Source organism: Sinohyriopsis cumingii, unplaced genomic scaffold (assembly GCF_028554795.1).
Source record: "Sinohyriopsis cumingii isolate HCF-2022 unplaced genomic scaffold, ASM2855479v2 utg000127l, whole genome shotgun sequence".
NCBI lineage: Eukaryota > Metazoa > Mollusca > Bivalvia > Unionida > Unionidae > Sinohyriopsis > Sinohyriopsis cumingii.
In genome coordinates, this window is record NW_028315871.1 from 4284467 (window position 1) to 4304823 (window position 20357).

Below are 20357 nucleotides of genomic sequence, written 5' to 3' on the forward strand. Positions count from 1 at the left end.
CACTGGCACATATTTCTTTTTTGAAAACTGCCTTCAATAGGTACCACATATGTTTAAACAGAACAGCCCTCAGTGGATTTTCTCAAAGTTAATGGAATTTATTACATGGTCTAACTTCAAGCAAACTCTCCTCAATAAAGGAGTGCTTCTAACTAGAATCCATCCAACATATATATTCTAGAGTAGGTTCATAATGAGATTACATTTTTTATAAATATTTGTAAGACAAAACTATAATAATGACTGCAACTTACACTGAACATTGAGGTAAAACCATTCCATTCCATTCAGGGATTCTTCTTTCTGTCCACTGGGATGAATCCTGTTGACAGCTCTACATCTGTATGTCCCACTGTCATACCTGCTAATACTGTCTACTGTCAGCATGGCTGTGTTGTGTGAGAAGGTTGCATTATTATCTTTTGTCCACGATACAGACACTGGCAATGGATTGGAATCAACCTTACAGGTCACTGAAAACATCTGGCCCTCACTGACTGTCTTATTTGTAATTGGCTCTATGACAGGGCCATCTGAAATTAAAAATAAATGTCTACTATGTTAAAGAAGTAACATATTTCACTATATCATTTCAATGACTACAAATAACCTAAAATGTATCCTATCTGCATAAAAATATGGCTAAATGTAATTACAAACAGCAACAACAGTTCGGTTCTGCAATTAATTTTACATCAATGCTTCATGATGAAAATGATAATAAAACCACTGGAATTCTAACATCTATTGCATTTTTTTTAATGTGGTTGCCTATTTAGCAACTGGATAACTGTACGATGACTAATACAACTTTGTACAACACCATGATAATAAATCTGTTTGGATTTTCCACCTTAAACAAGTAGTTACCTTCAACATTACTTAAAATTTAATGTGTGTCAATTATCAATTAATTTTGCATATACTGCCTACTTGTTGTCAGTCCAGAACATAGCACAGAAGAAATTGACTTTAATTTGTACACAAGTACTCAAAGCAAACTTGACAATAAACTGGGCCAATTTCATGAAGGCATTATGCTTGGTGTGACAATGGGTTAAAACTCTTCTAACATGGCCACTTATATAAACATATATTAAGAAGAAACAAGGTTTGTATATTAAACACAAGTTGCAGTTTCACACAGTCATCAATTTCTTAACTCATTAACTCCTGGCACCATATTTATGCATTAGGAGGTAGTAACCTACTTCAGAGGTCATTTAAGATATACCAAAGAGGGTGGTATTAAATAAAAGTAGACAGATATAGTTCTACAATGATACCATATAATCTGGACTTTCTACTAGTATTGTAAAGGGAACAAATACATTTTTTGAGACCTGATTTTTTTCCACAAAAAAAGCACCCATTCCTGGAATTGGATTTTATGTCCAGATTTAGACTTTCTGGCCTCAGACCTAAGGTATACAGTCTGAACAACATACAGACAGGCAAACCTTTGCAAAAAGCAGGATAAGTTGGGGATTGGGACTAAAACGTGGCCAGGAAATGAAAATCAAGGGTTCAATTGGGAAAAGAAAAGAACTGGATCTTACACCTTTCTGAACCAGTGTGAGTGAAATAGATAATGAAAAATTGTAGTTCTAACAACTAAGCATCAGGCTAAATGAAAATCTCTTGAACGCAGATTTATTTGGCTGTATTCAGAAGTTGCAACCAAAAAATCTGTTTCCTACTCGCATTTCAGGTGAAAATTACAAAAATCTTAAGCGGTTAATGAATTAATGGCATTCACATTTTTACACTGACACTAAATCTTTCAGTAATGTAAGCATTATTCAGATGCGGAGAAATTTTCCTTTCCAAAGTGTTTGGGGCTCCGAGTGGCCGAGTGGTCTAAAGCACTCTTACAGATCATTGACATCTCACCAGTTTTAGTGTAGGTTCAACTCTTGGGCTCAGCCAATGTGGGTACATGAGAAAGCTTGCCATAAGCATCCCCTGGGTCAGTGTTTCTTTCCTGGGTTTTCCCAGGTTCTTCCTCCACCAGTTATACTGGCTGCCATGTATGGCCTATCTTGTGCTGAAAATGACATCATACACCATAACAACAAAAACAATGGCATGTTTATTAGTTACATCCACCATAAGTTAATATCTGGCAAATGTTGACAATTTATGTAATCATTTGCAATGTGATAGATTCCCATGCCTGGATTTGATGATGAAATTTTATTTGCACAAGGAAATTCCTTCTGTTTTGAAGACAACATTGTAATGTCTTCAAAGTTTAATGAGATATAAAATTGGTAATAGGATGTTTTCAAAGAATTCATGCCATGCAAAACAATGGGCTTGGTGGCTTAAACATTAAATGGCCAAAAATGCTGAATGAAACTCACTGAAAACCAACAGGTAGTCTGGTGGAGAGTATTTTTGTTTTCTTGTCATCTATAAGAATTGCATATAAATATATGATAACTGTATCTCTTTACATAATCTGCATACTGGAAATACAACATACATAAAAGGGCATCACCTACCTTCCAAAGGTGGAAAGACCATAAAGTTCATTTGTGGATTGATACGTATAGTGAGTCATATCAATACACAGCACAGGTGTATAGTTTCACTTGATTCAGCTATGTCCACCTAAGCGTGACATCGGTGACCTGTTGGCTCTACCCAGTTCATATTGAATTTCCATAGGGACCACAAAGGGGAGAATATCAGTCAAGCAAATATCAATCACAGGTACATACAGTCAATTTGTTAGTGACAGTGTATGCTAAGTAGGAAACTATGCCAGTGGAGAATCATGGGTAATTATGATTGATGCTCTGGCCAAAATCAAAGTGCATAATAAACATGCATGGGTTTGACTTTCCTTGGGTCAGAAATGGGGAAAATGTAAATTCCATGCATCAAAACCCAAGGGTACAAGTCTATTGAAAACCGTTAGATGTGTTGAGAAGCAAACTTTCTCCACATTAAAATGGCACCTAGATGCCTGAAAAGTACCAATGAAAATGGCTCCATATAGTCCACTGTCAGATCCTAGTGTTTGTTGAAAAGAGGCTGTGAAAAACATTTCAGAATTTCGTTGCCCATAAATATTACTTATTATGCATATTCATATTCTACAGTGAAAATAATGAGTTTTGACATTAAAAATGTGTTTGTTAATTCATAATTTCCTCTGTAATCACTGAAAACATTACATTATAGAAAGATCAAAATGGGACAGTACTCATCTACATATAAAAAATTAAAATAGCTTTTTTATTATTGCAAGTACATAAAACAATGGATGTTTGGTATAAATGTGTATAACCTGATATCTAACCTGTAATATTGTCTTGCTGGTTTGAAAAGTTTTAAATAATTTGATTTGTATAGCCCCAGTTACATGTGATGTTAAATCACATCTGACCAGTTAAATGATCAATGACTTGTCTTGTCCGTACATTAAATAGTAAGATGAGTGCTGTGGAATCACTTTACATTGTGTTTGAATAAAGAAAACTTAAAAATATTTTTATATATTCACTAGTTGATAAATTTAAGAATTTACAGAAAAACTGCCCATGTCTGTCTGCTTTCATGGTTACATGAGTAAAATTTGGGTTCTATTGTTGCACACAAATCAGTTTGCTCTTGGCACACTTGCTATCCTGTTGTCAAAAACCATCAAGTAACCAATCAAATGTTGTTTACGGTTGATCAGGATGTGTGCTGAGGATGTCCGTAAGGATGTTATGTGATGGTTATGTGAACCTTTAAGTTAAGAGATATGTGACAAGATAAAAGAATTCTTTAAATGGGTAGCATATATACTTAACATAAATTGTTTATCTTTAACTACAAACATGTGATGAACAGTACAATGAAAGAATTCAGTGAGAAACACCAGTATTTTCTCTGCACTCTCGAGATGGTAGTTTTTGACTGATAGCGAAGCCAACCTCACATAACATTTACAAACTGTAAGTGTTTGTCCATGTTACGTTGTTACGCATGGTCAGATGTAATGTTAATAAACTGAAATTCAATACCAATTTATTCTACTGACAGGCCTGAAACGATTAACGATTAGTGGTGTCAGCACACGCACATCAAAATATTAACTAAAGCAAATTACTACATATGCTAATCTTTCAATATCACAAAAATTCCCACACTCAAAAAAGCTGTCTTCATTTAGTGTTTTGTTTTAAAAACAATTACTGTTGCTACAAGTATGTACATATGCCATTTAAAAAAAAAATCAGTTGGGCACCGGTTTTGTTCACGAGCATTTGTAAAATTTCTGTTCTAAATATAATTATTTACTTTACAATGCTTGCTACAGGGCAAAGTGTAACAACTGATTATAGTTCTACAAACATCGTGACTAGCAATACAGGGCTATTACTGGCATCAGCGGCCAGTGCTGCTATTTTTACATGCACTTAATATGACAAGGTCATTTTGTTCTTGATTTAAGCCGATTGAGAATTTGGGAATTTGTTATTTATTTGCATGCGTGTAAATATGTGAATCAATATCGAATGTTGTGAAATTCATGCCAAAATCGTTCCAGTTCCAGTTCTCTGAATATGTTTTGTTTTGGCTTCTTTTAAAATCAAGATGATCATTATGTAGCATTTTACAATATTATACAGGACCCTGGGTGGACAAGTAGTCTAAGCACTCACCTTTACTGATCACTGCCATTTCACCTGCGTGGGTTCAACAACAACATTATACACAATGCTATGACAAACTGATAATAAACCACAAAATACACTTACACTACACATCAACCTGAAGCTGACTCTCTAAGGGTGTTCCATACACCCCAATGTTCCTGAGCATTTTAAAGGTTAAGTGAACTTCTAAGTCATTATTATTATTATTATTATTATTATTATCAGGTCATAGTGACAACAAAGTAGACAATAACAATATATGTCTTACATTGTACATCAACTTGAAGCTGACTGTCTATAGGTGTTCCATATCCATTGAGTCCTTTACACCCCCATGTTCCATTTGTCTGTCTTGTGGCTACTGGGATGCTGAGGTTAGATCTTGATTCCCTTTGTATTTCATTCCCATTGTCTGTCCAGACAAATAAAGAGGGTTGTGGATAGGCATCTACTACCTCACACACAAAAACCACATTCTCACGGCCTTCTTTGACTCTGTATGGATTAACGTCTCGTACTGCAGCCTGTAGCTTGACAACAGGTGCATCTGAAAAGAGGATTATGTTGATCAACCCTACTATTGAAATTATTGCAATATACCTTTACATGTACTACATGCAAAACATAATTCTAAATTTACCCCTGGTTTCAAGATTGTAATAGTATCAATATACTCCAGCTCAGATTAGTCTTACAGTGTTTGATACCTAACATAAAAGCAATGACAATTCAGTGATAGAATTGTACTTGCTTTATGGTTGAGGGCTTAGTAGAGGACTACCTCTACTACCTCACACACAAAAACCACATTCTCACGGCCTTGTTTGACTCTGTATGGATTAACGTCTGTACTGTAGCCTGTAACTTTACAACTGGTGCATCTGAAAATGTACATAATAATTAAAATAGCTGATTAACCCTCATCTTCAGACTCTTATTATTCTCACTGTATATCCAAAGCAAATTTCTCAACTTTCTCAAATCATACAAACATTACAAAGTTTGATACTTAACATCACAGTGATAGACTCTGACCTCAGTTTTGGTCTCAGTGTAAAGTCTTCATATCTTGAGGGCTCAGTAAAGAAAATCAATCACAGCAAATGTAAATAAATTAATATTAAATAAAAATATTAGAGGTATAGAATTATTTGATTTTCTCAATTAAATTGTTTATGTACTCAGAGATTAAAGACCTCATTATCAAGAGATATATAAATCCCAGGTAAGCACGTATGCTGAAACAATTTGGTGATACTGAGGAAGGAGAAATTACTGAAATATGTATCAATTTCAATATGTTTTAGCAATTAGATCAGCATTTCCCAACTTTTGTGGCCATGATCTTAAAAAATATTTTTTTGAGCCTCACAAACCCATTTTCACCTTTATAGTAAATTTTGCCACCCTCAAAATAAAAAACCTGGTGTGGACCATCCTTGACCCTCCAAAATGCCCTCACAACCATGAGTTGGGTTGCAACCTGGGGTTGGGGATCACTGAATTAGATGGAAATATCTACATTCTTCTTCACCTTGACAATGGGTCTGAAAAAAGGCCAGAAGAATATGTCAAAAATTTTGAGGGTATGTTTTCATTTAGGTCTTTTATGGTGCAATATTTATCTCATGTGACATTCTGCCATTATTGTACAAGTACTAATATCATCCAGTGCCCAGAGTGCTACACAAAACTGTATTTACTGTAATTCCTTCACAAAAGCATTCAAGTTAATGTGTTACTGCTGTGATACAATATTGGTGAATTTGGTATAATGAACTTTCACCATTATAATTCAGGTTGTATTGGATGTCAGATTGGCATCGTTTTGATCTAGGACCAACCAAACCTAATATGCCTTCTGGTGAATACTCCAAGTTGATATGACATTTTTGTTCAGCAAAAACAAGATTTTAAGCAAGGGTACCATGGTGGTCATTTTGACAGATCATTGGCATTAGTTAGGACCATGCAGACATTATAAGAAGGCATTTGCTGAACACCAGATATTACTTTACATTAAAAAAAGTAGCCAAAACAAACTTTCCAAGATGGTTTCCATGGTGGCCATTTTGTATGTCAAATAGACAAATAGCATAGAAAGGCATAATAAGACCAAGGGCTATCCCGTCTCCCTCAGAGACATCCAATTTAACAAGCAAATCCAAACACTACATTAAAAAATGCAAATGAAGAAGGTGGGTTTAGATAAAATGGGCAGTCACACAACAGATGCTTTTCAATATTCCCCATTTTACTTTCTGAGACAATGTTTTGATGTAAACTAGTGATAAAGGTAGTACAGGTCATGTAAATAGATGGGGTCCCTCCATAAAAAAGCATGCAAGTGACAGGGCATAAACATTTCGTCTTTAGTTGGTAATAGCAATGTCAATATATGTACTTACCAGTCTGCACCTTGAACTTCCTCAAAATGTACTTTCTTAGTTATTTCTGCAAATCTGAATTATATGGGTCCCTAACACTGATCCGAATCACACAACTGTACTGTATTTTCAGATTACATTTCCAACAGAAATCACATTCTTCTTACAACATTCAAAAACTAAGGGAATGATATTGCCAGTAAAACAATATTTAATCCTGTCTTTTTGAGATTTTCAATTAAAAGAATTCACATTTTCCCCAAATTATAATTTAAAACAAACAATGACAGAATAGAACACTTCAGTGTGCAGCTGCATCAAGGCCAGTTCCTTCAGTCACAAGTACATCATACAGAACTATCCCAGCTAATAAATCCAGTCCATCACAACCAGAACATGTTATTGGATCAACAGAAAAAACTAAACAATCCTTCCATTCTAGACCAATAGGAACAATTGTTCAATATGCATTCATTCACAATATGACCCAAATTTCATATTTTAATTAGGAATAAAACAAGATTTATTTTTTAATGAATGACTGCATGCTGGGCAGTGCTATTGCATATTAGTACAGTACCATTAATGTGTATTGTTGAACCTACAGTTGTGTATTTACTTTTGAATCCGGCATAAATTCAGTCACTTTGTTTGTTGATGTGTTTTTGTTTTATCATTTAGCCTAAGGTAGAAAAGCAAAAATGAGTATATAATAAAAAGGTTATTACATCTGTATGGGGAAAAATGAACTCATAATGATGTGCAGTATTGCTCACAAAAAATTGTATGCCAAAAAAATGTATTAACCTTTAAATCCTGCTTCATTTGTAAAACACTCTACATGATTTAATCGTTTTGATTTTACATATAAATTTATACTTAGAATTTAATTCCTTAAATCAAGCAAGTGTCCAGTCTGGTCAGTTAGTTTGAAATGTATCCTTGATAATAGCGGATTATGACATCGTAGATAAATCGGATTGTTCGGTTCTTGCACGATCAAATATGAGGCATAAATGTATACAAAATGTATCCTTGCTGAGCCCGATTTGATTCTTTAAGATCAACCCGATAACTACCATCGACTGCATCACATACAAGATTAACTGCAATCGTTAAAGTTATATTTAAAATTCCCAGCTAAATATGACAGCCTCCACCATATCGATCATTGTTATATTGGAGAATACTTGCTGGTGGGCCTATTTTTTCCACTCCAAGTATTTTTGGAAAATATTCATTGATGATATCATCGACTGATTTCTTTAGTTCAGCAGCATTAAATCCAGGAAAATTAAATATTGCTAGATCGGCTTCTGATAGTGGATTTGCTGCTATCAAATATTTTATTATAAAATATTGCCTAAATGTGTATGCTGACTCAATTACAGTTTGCATAATACTTTGATAAACATGTTCAAGATCAAATCTGATTTAATATTTCTATTTGTGTAATAATCTCTTTTTTTGCAGATGTCACATCAAAAGGATACTCGGTAAACAATTGGCATAATTTTTCTTGTTGTCGTTCATGCTCAAGATTAATTTTATCAAGTCTCTTATATCGCTCTCTTCATATATATTTATGGGGTATCCATATAGCCACTTTACATGATCGTGTGTGGCGTCAAGTGAACCATCTTAATTAGCTTTTACATGGCATATAGGTCCCAGCCCTCATACTATGGAACAATTCCCCAGTACGAGTGTTTATCCCAAGTAAAATCAGGTTGCACAGGCTCAGGTATTGCTGTAGGTGCTGGCGGTGCTATTTTGGGACATCCTAACATGGTTCTGATCGATGAAGAATATATATAAACGACGTAATCGGGTGAATTTATTTCTATTGCAGCTGATAAAGTTGGTTCATGAACTGTGATAGCTATTTTTGATTCTCTTCTAGTTATAGATTTGGTTGTATGCTGGAATTCTTTGTTGATTTGTTCAATTTAATAATTACCTGTTGGTATTCCAACAACTTGCCAATCAGGAGTTCCATCCGGTTTATGTTTATTTGCAAATACAAGCAAATTATTTGCAGATAATCCACCAAATGATTTTGATCTGATATTTGGCCAACTGTAATATACTCATAATTGTGTAAGAGCTATTTATTTCACTGAAATTGCAGTTGGAAAGTTCACGCTACATTCAGGATTGGTTGAGCTTACCGATATCATCATGGTTTTCAAAGGTGTTGTATTCATGACAATTTGCTGAAGTAACTCGGTCATTATTATTTAAATCCCGAGTATCTAAATCAATCACAGTCATTGCTTCTTTGTAGATTTTAATCATCTCCATGAACTAAAAATCTTATATTTTTCCAACGTTAAGACTTGTTGACAATAACGAGGATAATTTCGAGTATTCTAGTATTAATGTATGTAATTCTACTACATAATCATGTAAATTTGCATTTGTGTATGTACATATCTTTTTGTGATGATATTAAACAGACCAGCAATTGTTGTTGCCCCTGAAACAAATTGTTACAACTACTAGCGATGGTGTTATTGTTTTTAGTAAACGCTGGTTACAGCAATAACAGCAGACACCAAATACACAATTATGTCAATGACAACTACACATCTACGCTATTGTTTTACTTTTACTGTATACTCGTCAACAATATTTTTTAGTTTTGTTTGCCATTCACGTGCTTGATTATATCTATAATACTGCACTGCAATATCACGTTGAATGTTGATTGGGTAGCTCAGATTTTAGTTATTTAGTAATCAATTGAGGTGTTTCAGCGACAAATTCCAGACACCATCTGTAAGACGCTGCGACTAATTTTGTATCAGATGATTCCAGCATAAACGTTTCTTCGTCTCCTTTATTTAACACAATAGACACAGTTCCAGAAAAACTATCAGTTGAATGATGCCAGGGATATGTGGTAAATATACTCAATTTTGCACCGCTGAACACGGACAGCCTATATAAACCAGTGACTTGTACAGTATGTTTGATAGTGCTATTTTGCTGTGAACATGTTGAGAATCCTGATGACAATGTGTTTACTATGTTGGTAATCTGCTTGTGGGGAATTTTAATTTTTTAGTTTTTTCTAATTGTTTCAATATCTGAAATAGGTATTTTAATATCATTGAGTTTTGTGTTAATTTCAGAGAGTTTTACATCAACAGTCAACAGACTTCCAAAGAAATCTGTGATTTCATTAAGTTTTCGAAAATTTCAATGGAGATTTGAAAACATATTTAAGTGAACGTTATATTCAGTTGGCAGCATGGTTAATTTAGTATCTACTGTATTATAGTTATTGTCTACATATTTTTATGTTGCGGCATCTTCATCAGATGTTGGATCTCTTAAAACAACTATTTTATTTCCATTCATGCTGAGTTCACCTGCCATTGTTACACCGGTCGATCATAAAAGATTAGCAACACTTTTTGCAATTTCATTTCTAATAGTTGTGATTGATATATTTGAGTCTCTGATTCTACCGTCATCAGTAAATACTGGTATATTATCGGCAGTAGCATCGAGAACTCTACAAATTACATCATTCCATTTGACATTACTATCATGAAAAAAAACTTCATCCCTGTCAACTCCAGAGAGGTTCATAATATCAGCAAGTTCATCTTTAGTCGCGTAATTTGACAAATCAGTATCATTTTTTTCTTGTCTTTGATAGAAGATCTTCCGTAAATATCTACGATTATACTTTAAGATCTATTTAAATCATCTACTTGTATAATCATGCATGACTTTATGAGGTGGTAATGTTAATGAAGATATAGCATCAAGTACAGCAATTGCTTCACGCCTGCATATTGGCAGATTGATTATTGTCTGTGTTGGTAATGTTGAATACCAGACTGGAGTTTTTATTGATTTCATGTAATTTTTAAAATTCTTTTGGTGGAGCCAACCCATACGAATCAAAATAATTCCACATGGATCAATTGCATATGCCACCCAATGTGTGCCAGGACCAGAACTATTATCCAGATTACTAATGCCTTTTTCAATATTGTTTGGTTGTTTTGGTAATCAATCACGCATAAAAACACCTCTAAAAGTTTTAATATATTTTTAGCAGTGTCAAGTAAATCAAAATTTGACATTGGAATGACTAACAAACTGTTCCTGGAAGTCTCAGACCTTTTCCATATCGATAAGAAGTTCCTGGTAATCTTAGGCCTTTCCATCTTTTTTTATTCATGGTCCTGTTGTGTTCTTCTTTAATGCCATTCCAGCAGCGGTTCCAACAGCACCAACAGCTAGAAATGCAGCAGCTATTAACACTGGTATAGTTGCAAGAAGTGGAAATATACCACCCGTTTTAATTTAGTCTTTAATGGCACCAGTAGAAAGATTGATTTTAATGCCTGTTTTTGATTGTTTGGTGTTACTGATATGTTTAAGCTGATGTTCAGTTAGTGATAATTTATTTTGACCACCAGTGATCTGATCTTTTTTAGTGATATTTTTATTCCACAGTTCTCTGCTGAATTTGATTGAATCTTTTTAATCTGACCAGGAGTCAGACTCACACTAACATGATTATATGACTTAATAAATATTGTGAGCGTTTTAATAAAATGTCTTCTACTGGAGCGTCAATAACTCATTCTTCCACCAACACCTTCAAGTAACATTTATTTATCACTTAGTATAACAGCGACTGCTCTCTAACCAGCAGCAGGTAGTCGAGCTACATGAGCTTGAAAGTGTAAATCAACGACAGATTGCCTGAATAAATCTAAATGTTCCAACAAAAAGTAATAATAATAATGCTTTATTTATAGAGGGTGACTCATTTGTCATGGACTATTCTCCCTTGAGGCCCTCTTAAGGAGAGTATAACAATGCACATTATATGAAGATAGCAATAATTAGTGTTTATTTTAACATGTTTAGTATTAAAATACAAAATTCCATTATCTATTAGAAACACATACATGCTCATGATATCTTTTCTTAAATACTCTAATATTTTCAGCAGATTTTACATGTAGTGGAAGCTTACTCCACAGAACTGTACCAGAGTATTGAAAACTCTTTTTAAATTGCTCTGTTCTTGGTTTTGGTACTAGAAGGTTTCCATGTGATAGTGATCTCAACTGGTATTGTGTTGAAAAAGGCCTGAATAAGCCCTAAGATACTCTGGTGCAGTTCCATGTAGGCATTTATATAAAAGAACTGCCTTGTGAAAATCTATCCTGTCATATATTGTGAACCATTTGAGTTTTGTAAATAATGCTTTTGAGGGATGATCAATAGATGCATCTCAAATTACACGTGCTGCTTGTTTCTGAAGTTTATAAATCCTGTCAAGCTCAGATTTAGCACGTTTTCCCCATACATTAGAACAATAATCCATTGTTGGAAGAATATATCACTTGTAGTATAGATTGCGAGTTTCCATAGGTAAATATTTCTTGATTCTGCTGAGAAGGGCAATTTTGGATGACAGTGTTTTACAAAACTTATCAATATGGTCATTCCATAAGAAATTATTATCTACGGACACACCTACAAGCCCTTCATGTTTGACATTTTCTAATGGATGACTATTTATTGCAAGAGATAGTTTTGGGTTCCCCAACTTGTGTAGCTTTTGTGATGTCCCCAAAATCATACATTTTGTTTTACCTTCATTAATTACCATTCTATTTTGTTGTGCCCAGTTTTGGACTCTAATAAGGTCTGAGTTTAATCTTGTTTGGATAACTTCATTATCAGAACTAGATGTATACAAGGTTGCATCATCTGCAAACAAATCTGTATTTGTGGATTCATTATTTAATGGTAGATCATTGATACAGATAAGGAAGGGGAGAGGGCTCAAAACTGAGCCTTGAGGGACTCCTGAATGAATAGTGCGAGTTTGAGAGCTAATATTGCCAATGCTTACTTGTTGAGACCTTTGGTTTAGGTATGATCAAAACCAGTTTAAAGAAGGATTGTCAAACCTGTAACAGTTCAACTTTTTGCAGCAGAATTTCATGATCAACAAGATCAAAGGCTTTCTTGAAGTCAAGGAAAACAACCCTAGTCATGTTCATTATCCATTTCCTTCAGCCAAAGATCAATTAATTTGGTAAGTTCTGTTTGGCACAAGTGGTACATTCCAAATCCTGATTGTGCTTTAAGAAACAGAGAGTATGTTTCAAAAAATTTGTAGACCTGAATGGCTACATGCTTTTCAAACAGTTTTGACAATACAGGTAGAATTGATATTGGTCTGTAATTTCCTGGATCCTCCTTTTCTCCTTTCTTAAAGATAGGTGTAACCTTTGCACATTTCAGTGTTTCTGGAAAATTACCACTCATTTTACTTATATTTATGATATGTGTTAGTGACTTTGTTATTAGTGGTGCAGCAATTTTAAGAATTCATGGACCAATACCATCCAATAGATCGGATACAGCATTCTGAAATCCCGCTGAGATATCCGCAAACCAGAATCAACATTCTGATCAAGCCCCATGAATGTCATCATATGATGATATGCACATGCAACATGATTGTGTTCAAAATTCAGAAGGTTCTTGATGTCCATTTATTCTCAAAGCAGTGAGACAAATACCAATGGATTTCTTTCCTGTGAATCTACTCTGGCATTTTCCCGAAATATGATGAATATATGTCATGGTGCTGACACTCCCTGATGTGATGCTATCTGCCATGTGAATAATCCAGCAGCATTACTCTGAATACTATCTGTGGTCATTGTCAACCATGATTATAATGATTTACCACCTGAATTCATAAAAGAAAGTAATTTTTGTTCTTCATCAAGCGATGGAGTCACTGTTGGCATCCACAGCAACAGTTAGTGTTACTTTAACAACACCAACAGCAGCATCACGCCATATTGCAACTTTGTCACTGGCTTTTCTAACAAGTACCTCAGTGTATTTAGTGCCAAGTATAAACTTTCTAACATTTCTGCAAAATCCAAAAGTATGAGTCAGTGGAATCACACATGAAAACTCTTCATCACCGTTTAACATTGATCGAAGTGCAGCAAATCCTCAGTTCCAGCTGCATTTAGTGTTACATTTCTGTTTTCTGGATTATCAGTTGCATCCCTTGTAAACATCACTGACAGACCAGCTGATCTTGAGTAATCATTGCTCTATCTTGCAAGGAAAAGTATCGTAGCAACGCTTACATTTTTGAGACACCATTCAGTATAATTTTTTCCGTCAATCATCTATATAGCGCTGTTAAATAACGCCATGAAACCATTATTAACAAAACCAACTCGATCACCAATTCCATATGCTCTCAAAAGTCTACCTTCAATCTCGACAAATGCCTCAGTGGGCAAGAAATTCCTGCTTGTATCCTGAACCTGTAATTTGATTCTTCCAAGTGTATTAGGTACATGTGCATCATAAGAATAATACTGATGATCATACACACCCATCTTTGAGAATTGGTGTGTACATGTCAAATGCTGGATCAGATACACGCTTGAATATTTTATTTTAATTGTAATCATCTAACACGAAGACCACTTCCTGCTATCAGACATGCAGTTATATTTTTTTTTCTTTTCTGATAGTGGCACATTAGCCAGCTATGCTCGTTTTTTATTTGTGGCTGAATTTATTATTTTACTGACATTTGCTGTCATTTCAGTGCTGGCCAGTTTCACTGGTGGCTGTGGTTTTCGTCGTACTGTGTTAGTCTGTCCTTGAGTGCTGAAAACGCTTTACTGGCAACACTACCAATTGCGCTAGAAATTTTTTCATTAACAAAATCAATAGATTTCATTGCTAGTTGTTTTGCAATCCATATTGCTTTTGGGGCTACCCTTCTAAATAGACCATGAACAACATTGCTGAGCCCATCACCGTTAAGTTGCTTTGTATGTAGGTATTTGCGAATTGATCACCCTGACCATTACAGGTCCACGTTAAGCATTATGTACAATCATCTTATTTATTATTTGTTTATTTAATCACTGTGATAATCATCAACGATTTCATCAATGAGAGACCGATAAACATCAATGTCCATGATACCACCTGTAAATAATCTTTGACAAATATCAGCCGCTTCATTTATACTTTCAGGGGAATTATTTCCAGCACATTTCCCACCAATCAGAATTTCTAGTCGTTCTACGTCGGGAAAAAAAACATTGTTAGGACAAGCAATAAAACCACTTCCCTTTGTAGTTTGGGAAGAAAAACCACTTCCAGTAGCGCCAAAAGAATCATCGCCAGGATCTCTTTCCTCACTTACTGTTTCTTCTGCTTTTTCTTCACTTAGTGAAGAAAGCAATTTCTCCCATTGTCCAGTTTCTTTAAATCTCAATTCTTCTTCTCTGTTTCTTTTCTTCTTCTCTTTGCTTCACTTCTTTTTCTCACTGTTTCCTTTCTTCTCTAGACTTTTCAAGTTCCAACATCATCTCTTGCTGTGGTGAAGAAGATTGTTGTCGTTCTATTTGTTATTGCAGTGGAGAAAGTTGATATGAAGGCTCTTGCTGGGGAGGTTGTAGTCTTTATTGAAGTTGTTTTAAATGAAATCTATTTATGTCATTAACATATTCATTGTATACTTCTTCATCACTTTTAGCCTTATAATACACACGATATAGCCATTTAAAATAACTATCTGCACTTATGTTAACATACTCAGGTTTTAAAATTTTAGACTTTTGAGAATAACTATCATAAGCAACATGAGAAAAATCCTTTTCTTTAATTTCTTTATGCTCTTCAATAACACCTTTTCTAAATCTTTTAGTTAATTCAACATTTTATTTTCTTACTTTAGGTTTAGGTGCAAGATCTTTTTTTACCTTGGCTATTTCAGTACAAAATTTGCCAATACCTTCAAGTATTTCTTCATCTGCAGGGGGAGGCTGTGCGGCAGCTATCTCAGCTGGAAGATCCCGTAAAATCTTTTTTGTTTGTTTAGTTCTTTTTGCTATTTTTTCAGCTTGCTTAACAGTTTGTCTAACTGATGGAAGAGAACCTTCAGCAGCCTCTGCAAATCTTTCAGTAACTTTTCTAACAGGTCTAAGTAACTGTTCTGTACCTTCTGCAAAAATTCAACTTGTGCTCCTTGACATTCTTGCAATTTTTGTATAACAGAATCACAAACAGGACAAAATTTTTTGATTGCTTCTAATCTCTCTCGAGTTAATCTCGCTGTATAAGACTCCACAGCTGGTGCCATTATTGATATAACAATGATTTAATTACAGCAGCAGAGGAGGTGCAACCTCAATGAAACATCACGGTGGGTAAACACGAGCGCATACTTTATAAAAAACACTAACGACAACGATAAAGTAAAAAATGAACTAACACAATTAGAGAACTCTCGGTTAGTTAGAAGCATAGGTTTGACGTCACTGACTTTATTTTTTTTTCATTTTCATAGGAAGCTTAAATTTTCCAAAAACGATGCTCCAGCAAAAGTTCTGTTCACCCCCTTTGCTGCTCATACACACCGATGAATTTCTCATGGCAATGTCATGTCTCTCACATCAAGATATGTTAGTAGACAATATTTATTCATGTAAAGTGTAGTGTTAGCAAAGAGATCTCATTTATTTGAAAGAAGGTCCAGTAGTTGGTTCATAATTAAAATCTTACATAAGAAGTCTGAGTTTGAGTGATCCTTAATATTCCAAATATAGTCCTCATTGAGTATTATGTACAGAAAAGTAGTGCAGGTGGTCATGGCTTCATAAAAATTGGGTTCATACAGGTATGAAATCATAAATTCAAATGGGTCAGGCAAATCAAATTGTTTCAAGTTGTAATGACAAAAGAAAAATTTAATTATTCACGGAAATCATATTCAATTTAAAAAATTGCTACCCAAATTCATGTGAATGTCTAGATCATCTGTTGACTACAACAATTTATGATACAGTAAATACGCACATTTGACAATGACCTCCAATGATATGTTGGATCCTCTCCTTTGCCCACGGATGGTGTTAAATGCCTCACACATGTATTTTCCAGTTTCATTTTTCTGTATAATGCCAAGAGAAAGAGTGTTACTGCTATGTATCTGTACAATGCCTTTCATCCATCTGTATAAGCATGCTGGATTACATGTAGCTCTGCATATGATATCCACTGTTTTCTGACCCTCTTCTACTTGATACACAGAAATATTCGGAGTGAGGTAATTGCTGTTCCCAGGGCTATCTGAAGAAAAATAAAACAACACTTGGACAATTATACATCAACAGATCAATACAGAGAACTAGTTGGAGTTAAATAACTGCTGCTTCCAGGGCTATCTGTAGAAAACTTTAGCAGTTATATATCAATACACAGAAAAATTGGGAATGAAGTAACTGCTGCTCCCAGGGCCATCTGTAGAGAAAAAAATCTTTGGCAGTTATATATCAATACAGAGAAAAATTTGGAATGAGCTAACTGCTATTCCCAGGGCCGTCTGTTGAAAAAATCTTTGGCAGTTATATATTAATTTACAGAAACATTTGGAATGAAGTAACTGCTGCTCCCAGGGCCAGCTGTAGAAAAAAATCTTTGACAGCTATACATCAATATACAGAAATATTTGGAATTAGGTAACTGCTGTTCCCAGGGCAGACTTTTGCATAAAAATGTTGCATCAGTTATACATCAAAATATATACATATTTGGGGTAAGGCAACTGCTACTACCAGGGCCATCTATAGAAGATGGAAAAAACCTGGACAGTTATACAGCAGTATACTGAAATATCTAGGGTGAGATAACGTAATTCCTGGGCCACCTACAGAATACAAAAAACTTGGAACAGATCAACATCAATAGAGAGAAGTAGCCGACATGACAGAATTGCTCCCAAGGTCATCTACAGAAAATATTGGACAACTATACATCATTGCATAACCCAAACAAAGTAATTAGAAATTTAAGTGGTGTATCTTTACCTCTTCTCTATCCCGCAAGGTGTGGCTCACTAAAGATTTCTTCAATTTTTCTGAATTACAAAACATCTGAAGATGTTCTCTGATGACCACAATCTTTACAGCTGCTTACTGTAAATTAACAATTTCATTACTCTAAGTTGATGCTTTTTTACTTGAAAGTCAGGTCTTCATCTTCATCTTCCAAATCAACTTATATATGGATTATGTCATTGAACTTGCATCGACTTATATATGGATGATAATACCCAGTATGCTATTAAAATTGCTCTGAAATTAGCATAATCGAAAACAGGTCAGATAGAATTAAAAGTCTTGTTAAATTACTATGTCAATAAATTGTTACATGACTGCGATTATAGTTATAAGTTTTGTCATTATTTAGTTTGCATTCTGCATGTATTTTCTTATTTCTCAAACATGAAATAAAAGAAAACAATAACCGGTACAAAACTCACCGGGCCACATAGCACACTTATGGTCTATACTCTATGGTGTACTGTACTAATTCAAAGCATATTGTTTGTTCCCATAAAAATATATGAAATAATTTTGTTTTATTCATCCATTTCAAATATACCTCATTCTTCCTGATCACATTTTAGCAACTGGTCCAATGATATTTGATTTTCCAGCATACTGGTAGCGATTACTAGCATAGATTATTCATTGATCTAATTGATCCTACAAAAGGAAGTAATCCAGATTAACTCGAGCATTCTATGATTATTCATAAAATACTGTAGATTATGCTTTCTACTGAATCATATAAATCATATGTTTATAAATGTATTTGACAAAGTTTCTCAAATAAATATGGTTTAAACTAAACTAAAATCAGATATATAGATGGACTCAGTCCTCTAGTTACGTCCATTGTTATTGTGACCATGTTCCCATGACTACAGTTATTTATATCACCAGTATGCAAATTTATTGGCACCTACAAAATGGTAACTCACAGATCATCAATGATCCATTTTCAGTTTCGCATTTCAGTTTAAAGCCAATTGTACTGTCAACACATTACCTATATTTATTCTTAACCAGCTGTCGTTTCGGTGTCTCTCTTTGATTATACTGAAAGGTGGGAATATGGCTGCTCACAGGAAATATGGTGTTAGTGAAAAATGTGTCCGGGATTGGTGTAAAGCTAAGGTTGCATTATGCTCTACAAAAAAACCCAAAGAAAGCAAGCCATGGCTGCAAAGCAAGATGGATTAATACTGAGGATAAATTAGAAGAATATGTCTTGACACAATGCGCTGCATGTCATGGAATGAACTCTGTTGATCTCAGACTCAAGGCAAAGGAAATCGCAACTGAATTAGGAATTAAATGTTTCAGTGGGAGTATGTCATGGTTTTATTGCTTCATGCAAGGAAGGGGACTTAGTATAAGACAATGCACCACTATGGCACAGAAATTATCAGTATGCTTTCTGGAAAAATTGAACAATTTCCGTGAGTACATCCAAGTCAAGATTAAGACTGACAATTTGGAAATGACTAACATGATAAACATGGATGAAGTGCCATTAACATCGACATTCCAATGAACAGAACAGTTGATCTTAAAGGATTTAACAGTTTTACTATTAGTACAACAGGTCATAAGAAGTCAAACTTCACTGTAATTCTCTCATGTTCTGTCAATGGCGGAAAGTTGACACCAATGTTGATTTTTAAAAGAAAAACAATGTCAAAGGAGAAATTCCCCAGTGGAATCATGCTTGAAGTAAATCCAAAAGGATGGATGGACAATAACATGATGGAGAAGTGGTTAGATAAATGTTGTGCACATCAAGTTGGTGGATTTGTCCTCACTAAGAAGTCTCTTCTCATTATGGATTCTATGCGTGCACACATCACTGCCAAGACAAAGGTGAAAACTGAAACCAAAAAGGCATCGTTAGGCATCATCCCATGTGGTAAGCCAAAGTTATTACAATCATTAGACATTTCCGTTAATCGCTGTTTCAGAATTCAGCTTTGGCAAGTTGTGGAAACATTAAATGACAGCATGTGAGCACAGCTTCACAAACATGGAACGTATGAAGCACACAACATATTCCCAGGTTACACACTGGGTTAAGGATGCATGGGACAGGGTTCCTGAATCAGCTATAATTGTGAATGGCTTGGAATGAATTACAACATCGACATGCTTTCAATTATAATTGACATGTATTATAAAACTGTTCATTTGTGTAAATTTGTACAGCATTTCACAGATATGTTAAAGTATAATAAAAAGTATTTTTGTTTCATTTGTAACATATTTTTCCTTAACTTTGTTAACATTTCTGATTTCCCTATGGATAGCGTCATTTCCCCACTGTTAGCCTCACTGAGTTTATCTCATCTGTTGAATTCTGCACTCAAGACTGGTTTCAACTGGAATAATCAGGT

The 20357-nt window shown here is 34.6% G+C and overlaps 1 protein-coding gene across 1 annotated transcript in view; it reads right to left on the bottom strand.

The window, feature by feature from the left end:
* Positions 1–231: 231 nt before the first annotated feature.
* LOC149774856 (cell adhesion molecule CEACAM5-like) overlaps positions 232–20357 on the bottom strand; it is a 38998-nt gene continuing 18872 nt past the window's right edge. Inside the window, exons 6-10 of the mRNA XM_089944666.1 lie at positions 16940–17212; positions 15814–15926; positions 14331–14385; positions 4924–5202; positions 232–533 (exon numbers count right to left, since the gene is read on the bottom strand). Of these exons, the coding sequence (XP_089800792.1) occupies positions 232–533; positions 4924–5202; positions 14331–14385; positions 15814–15926; positions 16940–17212 (1022 nt within the window). The remainder of the gene's footprint in view (positions 534–4923; positions 5203–14330; positions 14386–15813; positions 15927–16939; positions 17213–20357) is intronic.